The 24,676-nt window shown below is 49.8% G+C and overlaps 3 protein-coding genes across 4 annotated transcripts in view; 1 reads left to right on the top strand and 2 right to left on the bottom strand.

The window, feature by feature from the left end:
• Positions 1-24,676, bottom strand: part of ABRAXAS2 (abraxas 2, BRISC complex subunit) — a 943,775-nt gene that overhangs the window by 370,685 nt on the left and 548,414 nt on the right. The gene's annotated exons all lie outside the window — the stretch shown is intronic.
• Positions 1-24,676, bottom strand: part of LHPP (phospholysine phosphohistidine inorganic pyrophosphate phosphatase) — a 661,086-nt gene that overhangs the window by 151,820 nt on the left and 484,590 nt on the right. Inside the window, exon 2 of one of the 2 annotated variants that reach the window (XM_050803794.1) lies at positions 1,134-1,314. In XM_050803794.1, coding sequence (XP_050659751.1) covers positions 1,134-1,258 — 125 coding nt within the window. In that variant the 5' untranslated portion in view covers positions 1,259-1,314. Of the gene's footprint in view, positions 1-1,133; positions 1,315-24,676 lie in introns of those variants that run through there. The other variant, XM_050803795.1, reaches the window with a different exon arrangement.
• On the top strand, positions 12,433-17,171 carry NKX1-2 (NK1 homeobox 2). The gene is made up of 2 exons (XM_050803783.1): positions 12,433-12,646; positions 14,241-17,171. The coding sequence occupies exons 1-2, from the start codon at positions 12,433-12,435 to the stop codon at positions 14,954-14,956; spliced, it is 930 nt and encodes a 309-aa protein (XP_050659740.1). The 3' UTR covers positions 14,957-17,171.

Here is a 24,676-nt window from a genome sequence, read left to right as displayed (position 1 = left end):
ACTTTGGAGGCCGAGGCAGGTGGATCACCTGAGGTCAGGAGTTAGAGACCAGCCTGCCCAACATGGTGAAACCCCATCTCTACTGAAGATACAAAAAATTAGCCGGGTGTGGTGCCTGTAATTCCAGCTATTCGGGAGGCTGAGGCAGGAGAATCACTTGACTCTGGGAGGCGGAGGTTGCAGTGAGCAGAGACTGCACCACTGCTCTCCAGCCTGGGCGACAAGAGCAAAACTCCCTCTCAAACAAAACAAATAAAAAATTAACTGGGCATGATGGCGGGTGCCTGTAATCCCAGCTACTTAGGAGACCGAAGCGGGAGAATCGCTTGAACTCGGGAGGCGGGGGTTGCAGTGAGCCGAGATCGTGCCACTGCACTCCAGCCTGGGCGACAGAGCGACACTCCGTCTGAAAAAAACAAAACAAAACAAACAAAAAGTATATTATTTCAACAGGCAAACAACATAAACCCATTTTCATGTGTTATTTTACATTTTACTCACGAAGTCTGATGTTTTGGGGGGTTTTGTTTTTGAGACAGTCTCGCTCTGCAGTCCAGGCTAGAGTACAGTGGCGTGATCACAGCTCACTGCAGCCTTGACCTCCTGGGCTGAAGCGATCCTCCTGCCTCAGCCTCCAATGTGGCTGGGCCTACAGGCGTGCACCGCCACACCCAGCTAATTTTTAAATTTTTGGCAGAGACAGGGTCTCCCTATGTTGCCCAGGGTGGTCTCCAACCCCCGGCCTCAAGCGATCCTCCCTCCTCTGCCTCTGCAAGTGCTAGAATCACAGATGCGAGCCACCGCGCCCGGCCAAGACTTGTTCATCGGTATGCATTTGACCCTTACAGCACATCTCAACTCAGACTGGCCTCAGCTCAAGCGCTCAGCAGCCCACGTACCAGGAGGCCGCCCTGTCTGATCGCACAGCCCTAACCAGCAGAGGCCTGGTGCTCGCCCGGGGCAGCAGTGGGGTCGTCCGGGGTCAGCGCTGTGAGCTCACCGGGGTGGGAAGGGGGGGAACGAGGCGGGGCCTGAGCCGCGGCCCCGCCCCCTGTCGGCAGCCGGGGACCAGGCAGAGCTTAGATCTCGGCGGCCGCAGCAGCGCCCCCAGCGGCGCCTCGCGGCCCACTCACCTGGCCACCGCCTCCACCGAGCCGGCGATGGCCGTGCCGCCGCCCGCGCCGCTGTCGTACAGCACGCCCGAGATATCGAGCAGCACCCCGCGCACTCCAGCCAGCAGCTCGCCCCACGGGGCCATGGCGCCCGGCCGTGCTCCTCTGCTCCGCGTCCCAACTGGCGCCGGCACCGCCGCGCAGGGGCGCCTGGGAACTGTAGTCCCGCGGGCGGGGCGGGGCAGGGCGGGAAGACCGGGCGCAAACCCGGAAGTGGGGCACGGCCTGGGCACCCTGGCGTCGCTCGCCCCCGAAACGGTATTCCTTTTCGGAAGTTTTCTTCCCAGGAGATCAGCGGACAAAGAGCAGGAAAAGCAGAAAACGAGTCCCTTGATTCACAGAAAGGATGCTCTTGATTCACAGAAAGGATGAGGAATTCGTTGAAATGTTATAGCTTTAGTCCAGTTCAATGAATTGTGTATATTTTGTTGATACGCTTACTAGGCGAGCTGTTTACAAGTGAAATAAAATAGAATTCCTACCCTTTGGGGATTTCCACTAATGGGGTTGGGGAGTAGTATACCTTATAAAAGGGTTCTTAGTCGCAGACAATAGAAACCACTCCAGCTAGAGGGGTTTTGTTTACATGGGACGTGAAGGAGCTTACAGATTTCCTGGGGAGACAGGTCTAAGTCCTACACAGCCAGGAGCCATGCAGCTATGAGAAACACTTAATTTTACTACTCCACTGGGACCACTGCCCCATCACTTAGCGCAGCCCCCCAGCACAGCTGCCCCCAAAAGAACAAAACATACCCACCACTGTGCCCTCCGAAGTTTCTCTTTCTCCACCTGTGGCCACCCACTCACTTTCACTGTGTCTGGCTTGGTGGAACCTGGTCCACGCTGCAAGGGAGTCTGGGAAATGCAGTTTTTAGTCTTCCAGGGTCTGAGTGAGTCAGTTTGGAGAATCTGCTAGGAACATCATGAACCATACACGTATTGAGACCCTACTCTGTGCAGTGGGCACTAGGGGTACCAAAAAGTTCTAAGGTGTGATCCTTGCCTTCCAGGATCAAGACTGGGCAGAGAACAATGGAAGACCTTCATGATTGCTGATGAAATGTGTGCCAACTGGCAATGAGTGACACAGACACAGTCAAGAGGATGACCTCTGCAGGCCTAGGAGGGCAGCTGTGGCTTCTGGGCAGGGGCAGCCTGAAATGGACCTTGGAGAATGGCTGGGCTTTAGTTTCATGCCAAGGAGGAGGAAAAGGGGTGCTTCTGCCAGTGGTGCGAGCTTACCTATAGTTGTTTCTTTTCAGCCAGCTCTGTGGGGTACTCTTGAGCAGTCACTTTTCATTTCTAGGACTACGGTAGACAGAATAGTGCCCCCTTGAGATGTCCACCTCCCAATCCCCACAACCTCTAAATATATTACCTGACATGGCAGAAGGGACTTAAATCTTGCAGAGCCTATGCTCCTGTAGGGAGATTATCCTGGATGGTCCAGGTGGGCCCAGTGTAAGGACATGAGTCCTCCTAAGGGAAAGAGGGAAGCAGGAGAGAGTCAGAGAAGGAGGTGTGACAGCAGAAGCAGAGGTCAGGGAGAAAGATGTGAAGATACTACACTGCTGGCCTTGAATATAAAGGGGCCATGGGCCAAGAAATGCAGGTGGCCTCTGGAAGCTAAAAAAGGCAAAGAATTGGATTCTCCCCTAGAGTCTCCAGAAGGAATGCAGCCCTGCTGGTACTTCAAGTTTAGGACTTCTTACCTCCAGAACTGTAAGATAATAAATCTGTTGTTTTAAGCCACTAAGTGTATGGTCATTTCTTACAGTAGTGACAAGAAACAAATACAGGGATCCAGGTCCCTCACCTGAAAAATGACAAGTTGGTCCAAGGGGGCAAGTCTCTAAGTGTGGGCCACTGATAGGCTAAAACTTGATCTGAGAATTCCAGGCTTTTCTTGGGATGCAATGAGTGTAGGGCATTGTCTATGTTAGGGTTGCATTTGGCTGCATGTAACAGAAACCTAGCCATAGTTGCTCAACCAAATCAGATTTTCTTTTCCTCATATATCAAGAAGCCAAGAGGGAGGCAACCCTGGATGGGACAACAGCTCCCAGGACCATCAGGCTGCCTCCTGCTTTTTGCTCCACCACCCTCTCGGCATGCAGCCTGCCCCTCATGCTCACAAGATTCCTGCTCCACCCGAGGCATCATGACTGCATTTCAGGCAGGAAGGAGGGGAAAGAAAAGAAAAAAGGGCATGTGGCAGCCAAGTCTTACCCTTTATACCCGGAAAGCAAAAGCTTCCCCGGAACCCTGCTCCAATAGACTCTCGTTTGCATCTTTTGGGCCAGAGCTAGTCAGGTGGTACATGAATACCATAGCGTGCCAGGAAGCACACACACTGACTGAGCTTTCGGCCTGTTATAACAAATCTACAACTCATGTTGAATTTCAACTCAACTATGAATCCATCAACCATCTATTGCTATACTAGACATATGTCTCATCCTTTCAGATTTGCTTGTCATAGTTAGGACTCTTCGGCTGCCAGTGACAGAAGCCAAATTTCAAATGGCTTAAATTTAAAAGGAATTTATTGGCTCACACAACCAGATAGTCTACCAATGGACAGCGTCAGGCATGGCTGGTTATCAGCTCTGGGCTCACAGAGTCTCCGGTATACCACCTGGTGAGGATCCTTTTCCTCAACTTGGTCTGGCTGTTCAAGAAAGAATTCTGATTGGCTCTCTTGGGTCAGTGTCCCCCATTGTATGTGTTCCAGTGGAAGTGATACTGTCATGTTCCAGCCTGACCTGTGCCCTTACCAGGGCTGGAGGCGGGGCACGTGCCTACAGTCCCATCAGGACCAGAAGGAAAGGGAGAGGAAAAGCCCCCCAGCAAAAAGCAGGGTACATTAGCTGGATGCAGTAGCACCTACTTGAAGCCCCAGCTACTCTGAAGGCTGGGGCAAGAAGATCACTTGAAGTCAGGTGTGGTGGCTCACACCTGTAATCCCAACACTTTGGGAGGCTGAGGTGGGTGGATCACGAGGTCAGAAGTTCAAGACAGCCTGACCAACTTGGTGAAACCCCATCTCTACGAAAAATACAAAATTAGCCAGGTGTGGTGGCACGCACCTGTAATCCCAGCTGCTCAGGAGGCTGAGGCAGGAGAATCACTTGAACCCAGGAGGCGGAGGTTGCAGTGAGCCAAGATTGCACCACTGCACTCCAGCCTGGGCCACAGAGCAAGACTCTGTCTCAGGAAAAAAAAAAAAAAAAAGAAGATCACTTGAACCCAGGAGTTGGAGGCTATAGTGTACATGACTGCAACTGCACCTGTGAATGGCCACTGCACCCTAGCCTAGGCAATATAGCAAGACTTCGCTAAAAAAAAAAAGAAAAGAAAAGAAAAGAAAAAGTAAAAAGAAAGCAAAAAAGCAGGGCACTGTGAAAGAGGAATAAGGAAGCAACATGGTACAGGCAAAAGTAGCAGGTGCCCACCAGCCACCAATAACTTTCTTATTAGCAAAGTCCATCTCCCTGGAAAGTGAGGCCAGACCAAGTGAGGCCCATATGAGCCAAAGAATCTTCTGTTCTACTGAGATGGGCTATAGTGGAAAAAAAAATCGGAGCACCATTGATAATAGAAACGCTTCTCAGGCCAGGCGCAGTGGCTCACACCTGTAATCGCAGCACCTTGGGAGGTCAAGGCGGGCAGATTACCTGAGGTCAGGAGTTCGAGACCAGTCTGGCCAACACAGTGAACTATCGTCTCTACTAAAAATATAAAAATTAGCCAGGCATGGTGGCACAGGCCTATTGTCCCAGCTACTCGGGAGGCTGAGGCAGGAGAATCACTTGAACCTGGGAGGCAGAGGTTGCAGTAAGCCAAGATCGCGCCACTGCGCTCCAGCCTGGGCAACAGAGCGAGACTGTCAGAAAGAAAAAGAAAAGGAAAAAGAAAAAGAAAAAGAAAAAGAAAAGCTTCTCAAACTTTAATGTGCATTAGATTCACCTGGAAGGCTTTTGAAAACATAGGTTTAGATTCAGGAGGTCTGGGTGGCCCTGGGAACCTGGAAGATGGCTGTCAGTTGATGTGGGCTATTTTCTGGAGTCCTACACATGGCCTCTGCGTGTGGCTTGTGTATCTCACAGCATGACAGCAAGAGTCAAAGAGGAAATGTCTCAAGGGCAAGTGTTCCCAGGGAACAAAGTAGAGGCTGCAGGGCTTCCTGTGATTTGGCTTTGGAAGTCACAGAGTCACTTCAGTCCCGTTGTACTGGTCACCCAGGGCCACGCCAGGCTCAGTGTGGGAGTGGATGACACAGGGGCATGAGCACTAAGCAGCATGGTTGATTAGGGGTGGCCATCTTTCGAGGCTAGATACCTCAACACGTCTACCAGTGTCAGAAACGCCATGTGGGGTTAAACTCATGGTTGTTTTACGCCTGCATTTTTATTTTCTCCCTCCCTCTCTCCCTCCCTCCCTCACTTCCTTCCTTCCTTCCTTTCTTTTTGAGACAGGGTCTTGTACTGTCACCCAGACTGGAGTGCAGTGGCATGACTCATAGCTCACTGCAGCCTCAAACTCCTGGGCTAAGTATCCTCTCGCCTCAGCCTCCCAAAGTGCAGAAATTATAGGTGTGAACCACTGTGCCTGGCCCCTGCACTTTTTCTTTATAAAGAGCGTGGTACCCAGCATGGATGACCTGAATAAAAGCATAAGCTAGTTACACAGATGCCCAGCATGGGAGTCAGACCCCTTATGAACCTATATCCATACCTTATGAACCTATATCCAAGAAATGTGTTAAACATTTCTTGATCTGATTTTTGTCTTCAGCCTATATGGTCTCTTAAGGTATGGGTTTCCAATCCATCTTAGTCAAACTGTGGGGCTTTGGGTTTGTGTTATTAGGCCACCATTTATTGCTTTCAACTCTTCAGCCTACTGAACACCAGGGTACTGATGGGCACAGGGATGGATGCTCTGCACTCCCTGACTTTAAGACAATCCAAGGACCAGATTCTGTATGCCAGGCAGTGTGATAAAGGCTGTGCCTGTCAGGGTTCCCTGACTCTGGCTAATTGAATTCCAAACTGCAGAGGGGAAGAGAAGGTTGGGTAGAGTGTAGGCAATTTACAAAATCAAAGGAAATGCTGAACAACGAGACCTGGGCAAGTACTGGAACCGTCAGTGTCAAGAGTGGGAAATAACAGATTATTTCGTGTTAGGCATCACTGCCACAATGAAGCGTGTCACTCTGACTCAGATGCTCCCGGGAGAGAGGCCAGTAGGACTCTACTCCTGCAGGAGCTCACTCTGACCTCTTGGCCAGAAGAATGTTGGGGGGCCTGATTGGCAGTCCCATCACTACCACATTCAAGGGTGGGGGCCCGGGGGTCTCAGTAAAATCAACTACAGACACCAGAAAAGGGGGAGTGGATCCTCAGATCAGGCAAAACCAAGAGACGTCCATCAAGGGTTATGATGGCAGCGTGCCCCAGAAACAACGTGGGAAGGAGTGCTCCAGTCTGCGTGGGGTAAATCAGGGAAGCCCTCAAGAAGAAATAGTATTGTAGGGATGCAGTGAGGCTCCCAGGGAACCCGGAATGGAACAACGAGCATTAGGAAGAAGTCAGCAACAGCGGCAGCGGCTAGAGCCCACCCGTCTGCCTGTCTCTCGTGGCTTCTCCGCTCTGCTCTGCATTTGTTTTGTTGTTATTGTTGTTTGTTTGTTTGTTTGTATTTGAGACAGAGTTTCATTCTTGTTGCCCAGGCTGGAGTGCAATGGTGCAATCTTGGCTCACTGCAACCTCCGCCTCCCAGGTTCAAGCGATTCTCCTGCCTCAGCCTCCCGAGTAGCTGAGACTACAGGTGTGCACTCCTGCACCCAGCTAGTTTTTATATTTTTAGTAGAGACAGGGTTTCATCATGTTGGCCAGGCTGGTCTCAAACTACTGACCTCATGATCCACTTGCCTTGGCCTCCCTCGGCCTAATTTTTTTTTTTTTTTGGATACAGAGTCTTACTCTGTCACACAGGCTGGAGTGCAGTGGCATGATCTCAGCTCACTGCAACCTCTGCTCCTGGGTTCAAGCGATTCCCCTGCCTCAGCCTCCCGAGTAGCTGAGACTACAGGTGTGCACTCCTGCGCCCAGCTAGTTTTTATATTTTTAATAGAGATAGGGTTTCACCATGTGGGCGAGGCTGGTCTCGAACTACTGCCCTCGTGATCCACTTGCCTCGGCCTCCCAAAGTGCTGGGATTACAGGTGTGAGCTACCGCGCCTGGCCTAATTTTTTTGTGTTTTTAACAGAGATGGGGTTTCACCATGTTTACCAGGCTGGTCTTGAACTCCTGGCCTCAAGTGATCTGCCCTCCTTGGCCTCCCAAAGTGCTGGGATTACAGGCATGAGCCACTGTGCCTGGCCAGATATTTCTGATCTGTGTGTTCATTGTAGCACGAGGTAATGTGAATGCTCATGCTTAGTACTTGGCTGCAGGCAATAGATGGCACACAAGAAACTCCACTGGGTCTCCCATCAACACCGGAGGGATAGAAATGTCCTCTCTTACTCATCCAACTTAAAGAGAAACCTGCTACCCAAAGAACAGGATACATTCTTCAACATGGGGAACAGTGGAGGAGGAGGTCCTAGGTAATTTTTTTTTCTGGCCACCTGTTTTGTAAAAGACCAGGAGGCAATGAGCATCCCTTTCAGTACAATTTGGCCATGTGTTTGGCTCGCTAACATCCTCACATGTGTATTTATACCCACGGTATTTCTATAAAATATACCCAGATCCAGCAAGCCCTCCCTCTGTGCATGGAGTTGATTTTTTTTTTTTTTCAGCCTGGGTATTAAAATTCTGCCTGAGTGCTGTCTTTAAATTGCTTTGATGCTAGGTGGGTTCCAACCCTGACCTGTCCTGATGGCAAGTGATGCCTGTAACAAGCTCAGGATCAATATTCATAGCGGGTGTCCTGGGCTGATAACACTATCCAAGACAATGTTCACTATCAGTGCAGACAGCTGAGATATTGCACCATTAGGGATGTTGTGTTAAATAACCTGATCCATTTCTGGGGCTATTTAATGAATTTCACAGTTTAGATAGTATCTTTAAGGAGGAGGCAAAGGCTATTCCGGAGGCACTGATGCAAATCAATGGTGCCAAGCTTCCCAAGGTATTCCACAAACAAAGGTGCCTATAATTCCAGCACAGCCTTGAAGAGCCGCTGCGTGCCATGAATAGTGTTAACAATGGAAAGAATTTGCAGTTTATGCAGAGGGAGTGTGGGGGGGTGGGTGGGGGCAGGCAATATTATGAGCCATGTTAAAGCATTTTAGATAAAATCTTATGTTCCTGAAGTAAAATGCAATTGAAATTCTCCAGGTAAAACCCTGCATTTTGAGCCAGCCCCCAGGGCAGGATATATATGCCAAAAAGACAGCTTCATAAGACAGTTTGATGGCAAACAGGGAAACCTCATCTGCCAGACAGCCTGTGGGTAACCCCTTTTCCCAGTACCTCAGCCACCTGCCCCAAGATGTGCTTCTTCATCTCAAATTGGTCTATAAGATGGGAGAGGGCAGGCACTAGATTTTAGAAGGAAGCCACAGATAGCAGAGTCCGTCGTTTGTTTACCGGACTCTATGTCCCTTGGTGCTGGAGAGGTCATTTACAATTAAAGGCTAGCGTTTACCATTTCCCACCAGAGCTTTGAACTCTGGCTGCCAAGCACAGCAAGCATTCCTAAAAAAAACAAACAAACAAACAAACAACCAAACAAACAAACAAAAAACACCTCATAGACTAACTTGTGAAAACTGAGTTGAAAATATAGCCTTCCCACCTGACCCCAAACCAAAGTTTAAAAAGATTGACTCCCTCATTTTAGGACATGCTCCCTGCCACTGGTGGGTGCTTGAGCTTAATGGGCAAGGAAAATGGAGATGCGTGGCCGCTGAGGGACACATGTTCACTGAAGCTATGGAGATGCAGAAACTCGGCAGGGACATGGAGAGTCAAAAACAAGTGTGCAGGCTGGGCACAGTGGCTCACATCTGTAATCCCAGCACTTTGGGAGGCCAAGGCGGGCAGAACACCTGAGGTCAGGAGTTCAAGATCAGCCTGGCCAACTTGGTGAAACTCCGTCTCTACTAAAAATACAAAAATTAGCCAGGCATGGTGGTGTGTGCCTGTAATCCAAGCTATTGGGGAGGCTGAGGCAGAAGAATTGCTTAAACCCAAAAGGCGGAGGTTGCAGTGAGCCAAGATCGTGCCATTGCACTCCAGTGTGAGAGACAGAGCAAGACTCTGTCTAAAACAAAACAAAACGTTAGTCGGGCGTGGTGGCACGCACCTGTAATCCCAGCTACTCGCCAGTTACTCAGGAGGCTGAGGCATAAGAATCGCTTAAACTCGGGAGGTGAAGGCTGCAGTGAGCTGAGATCGCGCCAATGCACTTTAGCCTGGGCAACAGCGCGAGACCCGGTCCCCCCCCCCCAAAAAAAAAAAAAAAAAAAAAAAAAAAAAAAGAAAAATAAGGGGCAAGCAAAATAGAAAATCACTAAAAGAAGGAGTTTGTAAAGATTCACAGGTTTAAGGAATATGGCCTCTACCGTTCTTGGCTTTTTCTCCAATTTGTTGCTTCTTCCTTTTTCGGCTCCTTTCCTATATTTAACATCTGTGAACCTCAAGGGAAAGATGATTCATATCATTTAAACAAAATTTTTTGAGGTAATCTATGGAGTACAATGGAAATGATCCGGGTTTGGGTTACTCTTAGCTGTCTGGGCCTCCCTTGACCCTCTGGTTCAAGGTATAGGGTAGCCCCTGGAATGCCCACCATCCTGTGAAAATAAAGAGTCTCAAGGTTTCTTACGGGAGAATGAATAAGAGGGACAGTGGGAAGCCACATACTGCCATCTGGGGCTAACTTAAGGAAACCTATTACTAACTACCCTGAAGAACCTTAGCGTTTAAAAATGTAAACATGAGCCAGGCACAATGGCTCATGCCTGTAATCTCAGCACTTTGGGAGCCTGAGGTGGGCAGATCACTTGAGATCATGAGTTTGAGACCAGCCTGGCCAACATGTTGAAAACCTGTCTCTAGTAATAATACAAAAATTAGCCAGGCACAGTGGCGTGCACCTGTAATCCCAGCTACTCGGGAGGCGGAGGCAGGAGAATTGCTTGAACCCAGGAGGCAGAGGTTGCACAGTCAGCTGAGATCGCGCCACTGCACTCCAGCCTGGGTGACAGAGCAAGACTCTATCTCAAAAAAAAAAAAAAAAAAAAAAAAAGTAAACATGGTGGGAAAAGGTAGAAGTAGCGGCTAGGATCAAAAGGGTGAAGGGGGAGAAACAAAAAAGATTAGAAAAAAAAATCGAGAACTGGGTGAGAAAGCGTTATCAAAACAGAAAACAAAGTACCCTATCTGTATTTCAGGAAGACTCTGTGATTTGCAGTCCAGGTTCTTGGGCACCACTTTTTAGTTTCAGGGCCATCTTTTCTTTGGGTTTTTCACATGGTGTGCAGTCCGTTTCGTGGGAGGTGGTCCAGTGGGCTTGGGAGAGGCACTTCCTTTCCTGAGCTTTAAAAGCACAATCCATCTCCACTTTAGGACTGAAGCTGGCTTGAATTTCGGCAGGGCTTTAAAGTCCGCAGGGAATACAGTGACCACCTCTGGGAGGGGCAGCAAGGTTTGAATGAGAAAAGCTACAAGGAGCTGGCTTCTAAGGATGCCTCTTCAATAACAGATGGGATTAGCAGCCCCCAGCACTTTAATGAGAAGGTTTCTCCTCCTCTTCCTACTCCTTACCTGCTCAGACAATATTAATTGCCAGGTCATTGTTTGGAAACCCCATGGGGCAGAGAAGAAAGGAACAGCAGCGTCAGAGGTGGTTCTGAGCCAAACACTAGGAGAAGCCTCAGAATTTGCCTGAAACAAATGCTTAGCGCTCACAGACTGCTGTGTGCCCTCCAAGAGACAAAAGAAGAAATTTAGGATGAGCGTGGTCAGTGGAATGTGGTCAGTGGAAGCTTCTCCAACCACTGGTGATCACCTTCCCAGGGGACTTGGTGGGGCAGATGAGGGCCATTTCAACTGTTTCTCTTCTCTGACCTTAAATTCAAACCAGACAGGCATTTCTGAATCTTCTGCTTCTGGGGCTGGGAGGGAATGGGGGTCTGAGATGCAACCTAATTCTCAGATCCAATTTCTGTTGCAAATGATCGAACCTGTGACTTTGGAGAAGGCCTGAAGTTTGTCCATCGAGGGCTGTGCTCCGGGTCATAGCAAACCAGGGCAGACACCTTCAGCCATCTCACTTGGCTCTGTGCCTGAAGCCACTAAGGTTTCCAAAGCGGCAGGCATCCCGGTGGGGGCTCATCACTTCTCCAAACCTCTTGCTGGCCTCTGGCTTGGCTTTGGGTGGAAGCAAAAGACTGAGAGTCCGGGATTTTCTCCCTCCGTTTCTGAGATAGCAGGACGTACTAAAAAAGCACTGACCGGTCCAGTAGAAGACCCAGGTCCAAACCCAGACTCTGTCACCAACTCACAGTGACTCTGGGCAAATCTCTTCTTACCTTTGAAACTCGATTTCCTCATCTTTAAAACGGGGACAGTGGTCTGTGCCACGTGACGCCCATCTCACAGGGATGCTCAAAGAATCAAAAGAGATCGTGCAAACCTCAAGGTTTTGTGAACGCTAAACTGTGAGAACGTGAGGGATTTTACCTCCGAGGTAACCGGGTCTGAAGCTATTACAGTAATTCACTGGCGGGGAAGGAGATGCGCTGAGCATTCCCTGGAAATAAGCAGTCCTGGCCTCAATTGCATCCCCAAGTCTAAGGCGGGTGCGCCGGAGAAAGGGCACAAACTCAAGTCACAGAGGTGTGTGTGTCGGGGGAAGGGATCCCCGGGATGGAAGCCTCCCTGACGCCCTCCGAGAGTCCCAGAGGGTTGGGCGGAGGCGCGCGGAGCCGACTGCACTGTCCCCGCGGGCACGCGCACCGGGCGCGCGGAGGCTTCCTGGAGCCCAGGCAAGGGGCCTCCTTACAGCGCCGGATAGTCCCGAGGCTGGCCGGCGTTGCGCCGGTGCCAATCGGAGCGCAGCCCCCTACGGCGCTCTCCCCGCCCCGCCTCCCCGCCCCCCTCCCCAGCTTCACTTGGCCGCGCGGACCCGGCTCCCGGCTGGAGAGCTGCGGCCAAGCCATAGCCGGAGGCAAGCCCTAGCGGCGCCATCCCGGACCCCGCGCCGCCGACCGCCGGCCCGCGGGCGACGGGCATGCTGGCATGGCAGGACGGCGGGGCCAAGGCGGCTCCCTCCCACCACAAGATCTCTTTCTCCGTCCTGGACATCCTGGACCCGCAGAAATTCACCCGCGCAGCGCTCCCGGCGGTGCGCCCGGCTCCCCGGGAAGCCAGGAAAAGTTTGGCCGAGATGGAAGCGGGGAAAGATGCCAGCTCCAGGGACGCTGTACGACAGCTGGAGACCCCTGGTAAGATGCAAGGTGGCCCCGGCCCCAGGCGGCCTCAGCCCCAACACTTCGGAGTGTATGGGGGAACACCCGGGCCCGGTGAGTGGCCCTTAACGGCGTCTTCCTCAAAGAGAGAAGGCGCACGGGACCGGGTGCGAAGTGTAGCCCCCGCCTCGGAACTGGATAGAGGCAGAGAGGAGGCTCCCCGCATTACGGGGCAGGGATTTGCCGCATCCCTGCTCACCCTCCAAGCTCCCGCGCACCACAGCTCTGATGCTCGCGGTGGAAACTTAACTTACCTGGCGCCTACCTTGCCAGGCTTACTCATTTATCAGGCATTTAACGCGCTTGCCACGTGCTAGGACCTGGGCTAAGGGCTGGGATAAAGGTGATGAAAACTTCGGAACCTGAGAGTTGGACAGCATCATTAACATCACCTCCATTTTATGGATGGAGGAGCTGAGGCTAAGGCTTGCGCCGGGGGTCTTGGTAAGTAGAGAGGTCAGGTGCCACCTGGAGACGCCTGCGGAGCTAGGCTGCCCCACGCTCTCAAGCTCCCCAGACCCAACTGTTGACTGGGGCTGGGGGCGGGGCTCGGATGAGGTGCTGGGAAGCTTTTGGTACTTTCTTCTCGAAACCCTTTCTGAATTACTCCCAACGCTGGCGGACACCTGATGAAGGGGTCAGGAAAGTTTGTGGCTGGAAGGAAGGACGGAAGACAGCAGGAGTCCTGCTGGGTGGGGCGTGGGATCAGACAGGGAAAGGCGGCTCCCTGAAGGGTCAGAGGCTCTGGTCCCCGGGGAGGCTGGATGCCACGCAGCCCCTTGCTCCCCTCCCCAAGTTTGGCGGTGATTGCCTGGGGCCCGGGGCGCCTCTGGCGGCCGCACGTGGGCCCGGGCCAGCGGCCTGGTAATTGTTCGGATCTTCTCTCCGAGGGGCCGCGCTCCCTTCCCCCACCCTGGTGATCGATATTCTATTACTGGCGCCTGCATATCTCCTGCCCGCAGCTTGCAGGTACGGACTTCAAACCCCCTTTCCCTGTCTGATCCTAATATTGTTCGATTAAAACTTACCTTTAATAGATGACATCTATCGATCCGGCCCCGCACAAATCTGAAACTCTATTAACACGGCGGGAGAGAGAAGATGGGAAAGGGAATTTCACTTTAAAGCGGGGGTGGGGGTGGGGTGGGGCAGAGAGCTTAATAACTTCTTTTTTAATTGCTAGGAGTCCTAGACCAAAATAGGCTTCCAGGGTCTGGGGAAAGCACAGCCCTAAAGGCGTTTGACATCTAGATGTCTTAATACAATGATCCTACCTCCCAATATGGTCACCCCATAAGGTCACTATTTTTTCTTAATGCGGAGTGTCATTCATTCATTTAGCATACATTTCTTGGACGCCTACTCGATGGCAGATTTGTAAAGGGCAAGAGGACACCATTCCCTTAAACCCGCTGGCAAGGATGTGCAGTCCCGCCTGAGGGAAGCTTGATGTGGGGACAGGAGCAGCACCCGGAGTTGGGTTGCGGGGAGAACTGCTTGCTCTAGGGAGGACGAGGAGGAGGTTTGGGGACCCGGAGAGGCTTCTGTTCACCGACCCCTTCTCCCCTAGATGCTGCGGGCCCAGGCGCCGGCCAGGCGTCCCCCCTGGAGGGTTCCGAAGCGGAAGAGGAGGAGGATGCGGAGGATCCGGGGAGGCCGCGGCGGCGGGAGCGGGCTGCGCGCTTGCTGCCGGGCCCAGCGCGCTCACCTGACGCCCCGGCCGGGGCATTGGCGTCTGGGGAGCCCTGCGAGGACGGCGGGGGCGGCCCTGTGGGGTCCCCTCCGGGCTCCCCGGGCTCCCCGCGGCCCAGGCGCCGGCGCGTGGTGCCCAACTGCGCCAAGCCGCGGCGCGCGCGCACCGCCTTCACCTACGAGCAGCTGGTGGCCTTGGAGAACAAGTTCCGGGCCACACGCTACCTGTCCGTGTGCGAGCGCCTGAACCTCGCGCTGTCGCTCAGCCTCACCGAGACGCAGGTCAAAATCTGGTTCCAGAATCGCAGGACCAAGTGGAAGAAGCAGAACCCGGGTGCCGACGGCGCGGCGCAGGTTGGGGGTGGCGCGCCCCAGCCAGGGGCGGCGGGGGGCGGCGGCGGCGGCTCGGGGGGCAGTCCTGGCCCTCCCGGCACCGGCGCTCTGCCCTTCCAGACTTTCCCCTCCTACTCCGCGGCCAACGTCCTCTTCCCGGCCGCCGCCTCCTTCCCGCTGACGGCTGCCGTCCCCGGGAGCCCTTTCGCGCCGTTCCTCGGGCCTTCCTACCTGACCCCCTTCTACGCCCCGCACCTATGAATCAGGAGCCCCCCGGCCCCTCCTTCGCGGGATTCACGAGGGATTGGCATCGTCGTGTGCCCTCGGCTCCTCCACCCGGGGTGCAGGTGCGGGGGTGTCAGAGCGCCCCTTCCCTTCCAGAGGCCTGAGACTCCGCCCCTCTGCCCGCCTTGGGCACCTGTGATCCTCGCGAGCCACCAGGGGTCAGGGATCTGCCATCCTTCTGAGTGTCCGGGGACGGAGGCTGACCCCAAACCTTGCGGTTTCTGGACCTTGCTGTTCACTGTGGGTCTGGTTTAATTCAGTTCAGGGGCTATTTTTTGAGGCTCTGGGTGTTCGGCGCGGAGCTAACCAAGATGCCAGGAGGGAAACACGCGGAGCAGAGACGCCCTGGTTGCCAGCTGCTGGCGGCTAGGCTGGAACCTTTAAAGGTGCTGGCTCATCAAAGGCTGAGAAACAGTTTCTGTTCACAACTGACAGCTTCCCCTCCTCATGCTCGATGGTTCAGCCCAAACCCAGAGATTTCTTCCAGATCCTGAACGAGGCTGGGGAAAGCTTGGTCCTGGAGCACACACGGCCCCTCTGAAACGACTATTTTTAAAATGCATAAAACTCCACATTTCTAGATCTTTACTTAAGATTCGGCCTGGAGCGCAATACTTGTTCCAAATAACCTCCCCAGGTTATTCCTGAGAGGGGGGTACCTTGGTGTTCTGAGTAGGCCGGAAGTTTGTGGTAGGAAAGGTGACTTTGATGTGTAGCTAGACTCACCTGCTAAAGTAGACACAAGTCTGTTGCACTGCAAGTTTTGAGAACAGCTTGGACCAAACCACACAGTGGCCCCAAAGGCATAAAAATGATAATGAAGGCAGCAGTGGCTCAACTAATATCAGGAAGTCTATGCATGAGGCTGCCTACTTTGATTTGCAGTAACTGATTCTTTAAAACTTCAGTCCTGGCTTATCTGCCTGTCCCAGGGATTCCTGGGCTCCCAGTAGTGAGCCAGGTTGGGGAAGAGCTAGCTCCACCAGCACACAATACATATGGACAGCTGAACTATTTTTTAAAAGCACAAACTCAACATTTTTAGATCTTCATCTAGGATTCTGACTTGAAAACAATTCTTATTACAAACAGACTCTCCACGGTGGTGAACAAGCGGAGATTGTAAGGGCCCATGAAAGCAATACTTGGGTGTGAAGAGCTGTCATGTTCCTACTGGATTCACCTCCAGGAACCTGATACATGGACATGCATTTTAACTGCTGCTTTTATTACCTCTCTTAAAAAATTCGTTCTGCGAAATTCCCTTGCCACTTTTGCTTGGGATACGTTTCCTTTAGTTTTCTACCTAATATAATCTTGTAGCCCACATCTCAGAAACCCAGAGGTCCCCAGTTGTGTCATGTATGTTTCATTCTCACTTTTGATTACTTGAGGCCAGCTGAGATGTATGTGGATACCATATTCCTTGATATTTTTTGGTAGCCTATGCTACTAACAATCAAATTTAGTGCTCAATGGCTTCAAAGTAAAGCACACTGTTTGGCATTATGGATTGCAGTTCCATTACTATGATCTTGAAATAGCTTGTTCTATCATCAGGAATGATAGAAAATATTCCCCATTTCTCCCAAATTAAATGAAGACTTTATGGTTCATGTGACTCTCATAAGGTTTGATACTATATATTATTTAATTACTTAATATCCACTAATTAGACTCTTTTCCTTCTAAAGAAGAATGTCCCCCAGACAACACATTGTAACTTTCTAAAAGACAGTTGGTGCCAGATGAGATTAAAAATGCAGATACTATACGAGATAATATTTACCTTACCCTTTGGTAAACACTCCTTTAATAACTATTCGTTGGTTTCTCAAAAGCAATATCCCATATTAAGCAGACAATTCAAGTGTGACAATTCCTCTGTAACAAATACGCTGAATTTCTGTAATAAGTGGGAAACATTTCATTCCAGTCTTCTCAGGTACCAGAATCACGGACGTCAGTAGAAGAGAGGGAATAGGGAGGGAGGTGGGAGGCTGATGTGTTCGTGGCCTAGCATGGTGCTGTGATTCCTGACCCTCTGGTTTCCACAGATTGTTGCAGAGTCATGCTTGAAGCGTGTGACTTTGGACTTCCGCTGCTTTAAAAGGCCCAGTGGCTTTCCAACCAAATCCTTAGACTCAATCTATTGGTGTGTTTGTCTAATAAATTCTTTTTGTAATACATTCATTTTTATTTCTTGTTTCATTATTCCTTGTTTTTCTATTAGCAAAGCTTTAAAATAAGTATATATGTATCTCCCCTTCTCCCCGCAATCCCTAAATAGGGAATATTTCTACACTAACACTCCTTTGCTCAGCCATTTCAGACCCATGCTAGATATACCCAGAGTGGCTATATTTGCATGCAGTATATACAGACACACATTTCAGGCCATTTTCTTAGCAGAAGCAAAGCATCTTCACAGAATTTGAATTAGTGGCTGCTAATTACATCAACACCAACCTATTAGATTTCTAGGACATTAACTTCTTAGCCTTAACCTTACAAGTTCTTAATACCCCAAAACAGCCTGATTGGTAACTTTTCTGACTTCAGCCATCTGCTGGTCATAGATTTCTGATGTTAAATATTACCATTTTAGATCCCTGTTTGAAACCACATAGTCAAGGAACTGTATTTATAGGAGTGACTGGAGAGCATTTCTTACACTGAGAGAACCATAATCCAATTTATGGGCAGAAATTAATTTAGTGTGTTTATCTTTATAGTAATAACTTTTTTTTCTTTGGGGCAGGGTCTTGCTTTGTCACTCAGGCTGGAGTACAGTGGCACAATCAAGGCTCACTGCAGCCTCAACATCCCAGGCTCAAATGAGCCTCCCACCTCAGCCTCCTGAGTAGCTAGGACCATAGGCACATGCTACTATGCTTGGCTAATTTTTTATTTTTTAATTTTTGTAGAGACAAGGTCTGGTTGCCTAGGCTGAGCTTAACCACCTAGGCTCAAGCAATTCTACCACTTCAGCCTCCAAAGTAGCTGGCACTACAGGGTCCTGCCACCACATCTGGCTGATTTTTTATGTATTTTTTGTAGATATGAGATCTTACTATGTTGCCCAGGCTGGTCTCAAACCCCTGAGCTCAAGCAGTCCAGTAGCCTCAGCCTCCCAAAGTACTGGGATTACAGGCATAAGCCAAGGATTCTCACTCTTTTTTTTTTTTAAGACAATTAGAGTCTCACTCTGTCGCCCAGGCTGGAATGCAGTGGCACAATCTCGGCTCAGTGCATGCTCCGCCTCCCGGGTTCATGCCACTTTCCTGCCTCAGCCTGTAGCTGGGACTACAGGCACCTGCCACCAGGCCTGGCTAATTTTTTTGTTTTTGGTTTTTTTTTTTTTTTTTTGGTAAAGATGAGGTTTCACTGTGTTAGTCAGGATGGCCTCGATCTCCTGACCTTGTGATCCGCCCGCCTCGACCTCCCAAAATGCTGGGATTACAGGTGTGAGTTACCGCGCCCGGCAGGATTCTCACTCTTAAAGCATTCTCCTTTCTTTGGACAGATCTGTGGTTTTCCTAATTGAAGGACACAGTCTCATTCTGTCACCCAGGCTGGAGTGCAGTGGCATGATCTCAGTTGACTGCAACCTCCACTTCCTGGGTTCAAGCAATTCTTCTGCCTCGACCTCCTGAATAGCTGGGACTACAGGTGTGTGCCACCATTCCTGGCTAATTTTTGTATTTTTAGTAGAGTCAGGGGTTCACTGTGTTGGCCAGGCTGGTCTTCGATTCCTGAAAGTGATCCACCAGGCCTTACAAAGTGTTGGGATTACAGGCGTGAGCCAGTGTGCTGGGCCTGATTACACTTTTGAAAGGAAATCTAAGTGTGGTGCAGACAATTACCATCCTTTACCTGTAGACCTGGAGAGAGGAAAAGGTGCGTTTTAAATTAATCTGTCTCCTCCCTTTTCTGCTTGGAACCTTTTATGAAAATTAGTTGCTTTTATATTTTCTCACTATACATTTTCTGGATACATGTAATGTGTGTTTTGCAGATGCAGTTAATTTATTTACTGAGTGGCTAGTTGCTGTGTCAGGTGCTATGAGGGCTACAAAGATGAACCATTGAGTCTTCATCATGTGGATCTCACCAATAAGGAATGCAAGAAAAATCAGGAAAGTACTATCATAGGTATGTCATTTTTTTATTCTTTTAACTTTTATTTTGGCATAATTGTAGACTTAAGAAAAGTTGTAACAATAGTACTAAAAATTTCCTTTTATTGGCCAGGTGCGGTGGCTCACACCTGTAATCCTAGCACTCTGGGAGGCCGAGGTGGGTGGATCACGAGGTCAGGAGTTCAAGATCAGCCTGGCCAATATGGTGAAACCCCATCTCTACTGAAAAATACAAAAATTAGCTGGGCATGGTGGCGCGCGCCTGTAGTCCCAGCTACTCGGGAGGCTGAGGCAGGAGAATCGCTGGAACCCAGGAGGTGGAGGTTTCAGTGAGCAGAGATTGCACCACTGCACTCCAGCCTGGGCAATAAGAATGAAACTCCATCTCGAAAAAAAATAATAATAATAATGAGCCTGGTGCAGTGGTGCACACCTGTAGTCCCAGCTACTCGGGAGGCTGAGGTGGAAGAATCGCTTGAGCTCAGGATGTCAAGGCGGCAGTGAGCCGTGATTGTGCCACTGCACTCCAGCCTGGGTGACAGAGTGAGACCTTGTCTCTAAAAGAAAAAGAAATAATTCATGAGTAACTGGATATTTACAGCGTTTTACACTCTGTCCCCACAAGGTACTTAATACAAAGGGAAAGAAGACCAAGACGACCAAGGGAGGCTGAGGAACTGTTCTGGGCTAAAGAAGCCTAAACAGGACAGCAAGGCAACACATTGGAGGTTTTCCTTCTGTTGTAAAGGAGAACAAATGAAATCTGGATTAGGCCTCTAGATTAAGTAATGGTGCCATACCAGCATTGAGTTCTTGGTTTTTATAATTACTCTGTGGTTATAAAAGAGAAAGTCATTGTGCTTTAGGAAAAACACACTAAATATTTATGGGTAAAGAGACATCACGTCTGCAACTTCCTCTCAAACAGCTTGGAAAACAATGTACAATATGTGGGCGTGGGAGGGGAGAAGGGAGTGAACATACCAAGACCAAAGCAGTAAAATGTTAGCACTTGGAAAATCTGGGTGAAGAGGCCTCAGCCTCCCAAAGTGCTGGGATTACAGCCATGAGCCACCATGCCTGGCTAACTTTTGTTTTTTGAGATGGGGTCTTACTATGTTGCCCAGTCTGTTCTCAAACTCCCAGGCTCAAACAATCCCCCTGCCTCGGCTTCCCAGTGTGCTGAGATTATAGGCATGAGCAACCATGTCTGCCCCAGAAATACTCCTAAGAACCAATTTAACTAGATTTTAGAATTATGAGTAGGGTAACACAAAATTGTTTTCAATAAATGCTGTTTGGAATACTCTTTTTGGTTAAGATACTACAATTCTATATACCTGCTAGCCATTTGGGTGATCTGTTTTGATGAAGTGCCTCTTCCGCTATCTAATTCCCACATTTATTGGTAAAGTAAAGAAGTCTTTAATACATTTGGAAGCATAATTCCATCCTGTGGTCAGTTGAAACACCTGACTTTTAGGGGAATTGGGAAGACACAGATTCAGGGAAAGAAAAATGGAGAAAGGCCAGATGCAGTGGCTTTTGTCTGTCATCCTATCACTTTGGGATGAGGCGAGCCGATCACTTGAACTCGGGAGTTTGAGACCAGCCTGGCAACATGGCAAAACCCCATCTCTACTAAAAATATAAAAATTAGCCAGATGTGGTGGTGCACGCGTGCCTGTAGTCCCAGCTACTTGGGGAGCTGAGATAGGAGAATTGCTTGAGCCCAGGAGGTCGAGGCTGTAGGGAACCATGATTCTACCACTGCACTATAGCGTGGGCAACAGAGGGAGACCCTGTCTCAAAAACAAAAAAGAAAAAACAAAAAACAAACAACAACAACAACAACAAAACGAGAAACAGAACTTTGCCAGTACCCTTCTAATTATTACCCTCCCCAAGAGAAACCATGATTCTGATTTCAAACAGCAGGGAGAAGTTGTGTCTCCTTTTTTCCTGTAATTATAAAAACAATCATATGGTGTGATCTCTCGTGTCTGGGTTATTTTGCTCCACACTATGAGTTTCATCCATATTGTTTTGCGTAGTTGTAGATTTTTCATACCTATTACTGTTGGTATTTTACGGTACTGTGAACGCCACAACTTATTTGTTTGTTGATAGGTAACTGAGTTCTTTCCATTTTGGGGCTACTATGACTAAACATTCTTAAGCATGTCTTTTGGTAAATAAACCTTTGGTAAAATATCTAGGCCAGGCGTGGTGGCTCACGCCTAATCCCAGCACTCTGGGAGGCCGAGGTGGGCGGATCACCTGAGGTCAAGAGTTCAAGACCAGCCTGGCCAACATGGTGAAACCCAGTCTCTACTAAAAATACAAAAATTAGCCAGGCGTGGTGGCAGGCACCTATAATCCCAGCTACTCGGGAAGCTGAGGCAGAAGAATCGCTTGAACCCCAGAGGCAGACGTTGCAGTGAGCCAAGATCATTCCATTGCACTCCAGCCTGGGGACAAGAGTGAGACTTCGTCTCAAAAAAAAAAAAATTGAAAAGTGGGACTACTGGTTATGCAGATGTCTAGCTGTAGTACATATTGCCAAACAGTTTTTTTTTTTGAGATGAAGTCTTGCTCTGTCACCCAGGCTGGAGTGCAGTGGTGCAATCTCAGATCACTGCAACCTCTGCCTCCTGGGTTCAAGCAATTCTCCTGCCTCAGCCTCCTGAGTAGCTGGGAATACAGGCGTGTGATCCCACGCCCAGCTCATTTTTCTGTTTTGTTTTGTTTTGTTTGAGACAGAGTCTCGCTCTGGCTCTGTCGCCCAGGCTGGATGGAGTGCAGTGGCGCAGACTCGGCTCACTGCAAGCTCCGCCTCCCGGGTTCACGCCATTCTCCTGCCTCAACCTCTCAAGTAGCTGGGACTACAGGTGCCCGCCACCATGCCCGGCTAATTTTTTGTATTTTTAGTAGAGATGGGGTTTCACCATGTTAGCCAGGATGGTCTCGATCTCCTGACCTCATGATCCACCCGCCCTGGCCTCCCAAAGTGCTGGGATTACAGGCGTGAGCCACCGCACCTGGCCTAATTTTTCTTTTTTTTTTTTTTTTTTTTTGTATTATTAATACAGACGGGGTTTCACCATGTTGGCCAGAATGGTCTCGATCTCCAGACCTTGTGATCCGTCCGCCTCGGCCTCCCAAAGTGCTGGGATTACAGGCATGAGCCACCACACCTAACCCACACTGTGGTTTTAATTTTCATTTCCTGATGAGTCATGATGTTGACTCTGTCTGCCTGTTGGCCATTTGGATATGTATTTTGGTGAAGTGCCTGGTCAAGTCTTTTGTCCATTGTCTAAACCACCCCACATTTGTTGGTTAACTAAACTGATCCTTAGAGAGGAAGTGACTTTCCCCAGGTCACCTGCATTACTCCCAAAGACACTGAGACCTAGTGAGATTCAGTGACTTGTCTGAGGTCACACACAGTAAGAAAAAGAGAAGAGATGGCCAGGTGCAGTGACTCAAGCCTGTAATCCTAGCATTTTAGGAGGCTGAGATGGGTGGATCGCTTGAGCCCAGGAGTTTGAGACCAGCCTAGGTAACATGACAACACCCTGTGTCTGTGAAGAACTACAAAAAATTAGCTGGCCGTGGTGGCCTGTGCCTGTCCTCGGGAGGCTGGGGTGGGAAGATCACCTGAGCCTGGAGAGATGGAGGCTGTAGTTAGCCATGATTGCACCACTGCACTCCAGCCTGGGTGACAGAGTGAGACCCTATCTCAAAAGAAAAATAAATAAATAAATAGAAGAGCCTGAATTCGGGCCTGATGACTCCAGGGTAATTTTTTTTTTTTTTTGGAGACAGAGTCTCATGTCGCCAGGCTGGAGTGCAGTGGCGTGATCTTGGCTCACTGCAACCTCCGCCTCCTGGGTTCAAGCAATTCCCCTGCCTCAGCCTCCGATGAGCTGGGACTACAGGCACACGCCACCATGCCTGGGTAATTTTTTGTATTTTAGTAGAGACGGGGTTTCACCACGTTGGCAAGGATGGTCTCAATTTCCTGACCTCAGGTGATCTGCCCACCTTGGCCTCCCAAAGTGCTGGGATTACAGGTGTGAGCCACCGCGCCCGGCGCTTTTCCTTTTTTAAAAATTAAAACCATGGTTCATGCTTGTAATCCCAGCACTTTGGGAGGCCAAGGCAGGCGGATAACCCACGGTCGGGAGTTCGAGACCCGCCTGACCAACATGGAGAAACCCTGTCTCTACTAAAAATATTAAATTAGCCAGGTGTGGTGGCGTATGCCTGTAATCCCAGTTACTCGGGAGGCTGAGGCAGGAGAATCGCTTGAACCCAGGAAGCAGAAGTTGCAATGAGCCAAGATTGCGCCATTGCACTCCAGCCTGGGTAACAAGAACGAAACCCCCTGGGAAAAAAAAAATTATAACCAACACAAAGCCATAGAGAGTGATATAATGAACACTGGAGTCTCAGGATCGGGGAGGATGAGTGGAGGATGATGGATTAAAAAAAAAACACTGGGTACAATATACACTACTCAGGTGACAGGTGCACTAAAATCTGAGACTTCACCACTACACAATTCATCCGTGAAACCAAAAACCACTTGTACCCCAAAAGCTATTGAAATAAAAAAAAATAGATTTTAGAAAGAAGCCAAGTGCTGTGGCTCACGCCTGTAATCCCAGCACTGTGGGAGGCCGAGGGGGGCGGATCACTTGAGGTCAGGAGTTCGAGACCAGCCTGGCCAACATGGTGAAACCCTGTCTCTACTAAAAATACAAAAATTAGCTGGGCATGGTGGCAGGCACGTGTAATCTCAGCTACTTGGAGGCTGAGGCAGGAGAATCTCTTGAACATGGGAGGCAGAAGTTGCAGTGAGCTGAGATGGCACCCCTGCACTCCAGCCTGGGTGATAGAGTAAGACTCTGTCTTAAAAAAAAAAAATAAATTAAAAATAAATGGAAAAAAAAAAAAAAAGAGGCCAGGTGCGGTGGCTCACACCTGTAATCCCAGCACTGTGGGAGACCGAGGCAGGTGGATTGCTTGAGCTCAGGAGTTTGAGACCAGCCTGCGAAATATGGCAAAACTCCATCTCTACTAAAAATACAAAAAAATTAGCGGGGCATGGTGGCACGCACCTGTAGTCCCAACTACTTGGGAGACTGAGGCAGCAGAATTGCTTGAGCCTGGGAGATGGAGGTTGCAGTGAGCCAAGATTGCACTACTGCACTCCAGCCTGGGTGACAGAATAAGATGAAAGGAAGGAAGGAGGGAAGGAGGGAAGGAGGGAAGGGAGGTTGCGAGGGGCCAGGTGTTCAGCCTGGGCAACAAAGTGAGACCCTGTGTCTACAAAAATTTTAAAAAGAAAATTAGGCTAGGCAGGGTGACTCATGTTTGTAATACCAGCACTTTGGGAGCCCAGGTGTTCAAGACAAGCCTGGGCAACATGGCGAGATCCTGTCTCTACCAAAAAATATGCAAACATTAGCCGAGTGTGGTGGTATGCGCCTATAGTTCCAGCCATGCAAGAGGCTGAGGTGAGAGAATCACTTGAGCCTGGGAG

Source organism: Macaca thibetana, chromosome 9 (assembly GCF_024542745.1).
Source record: "Macaca thibetana thibetana isolate TM-01 chromosome 9, ASM2454274v1, whole genome shotgun sequence".
Lineage (NCBI taxonomy): Eukaryota > Metazoa > Chordata > Mammalia > Primates > Cercopithecidae > Macaca > Macaca thibetana.
The sequence above is the reverse complement of the archived record's forward strand: the minus strand, read 5'-3'. Positions and strand labels throughout refer to the sequence as shown.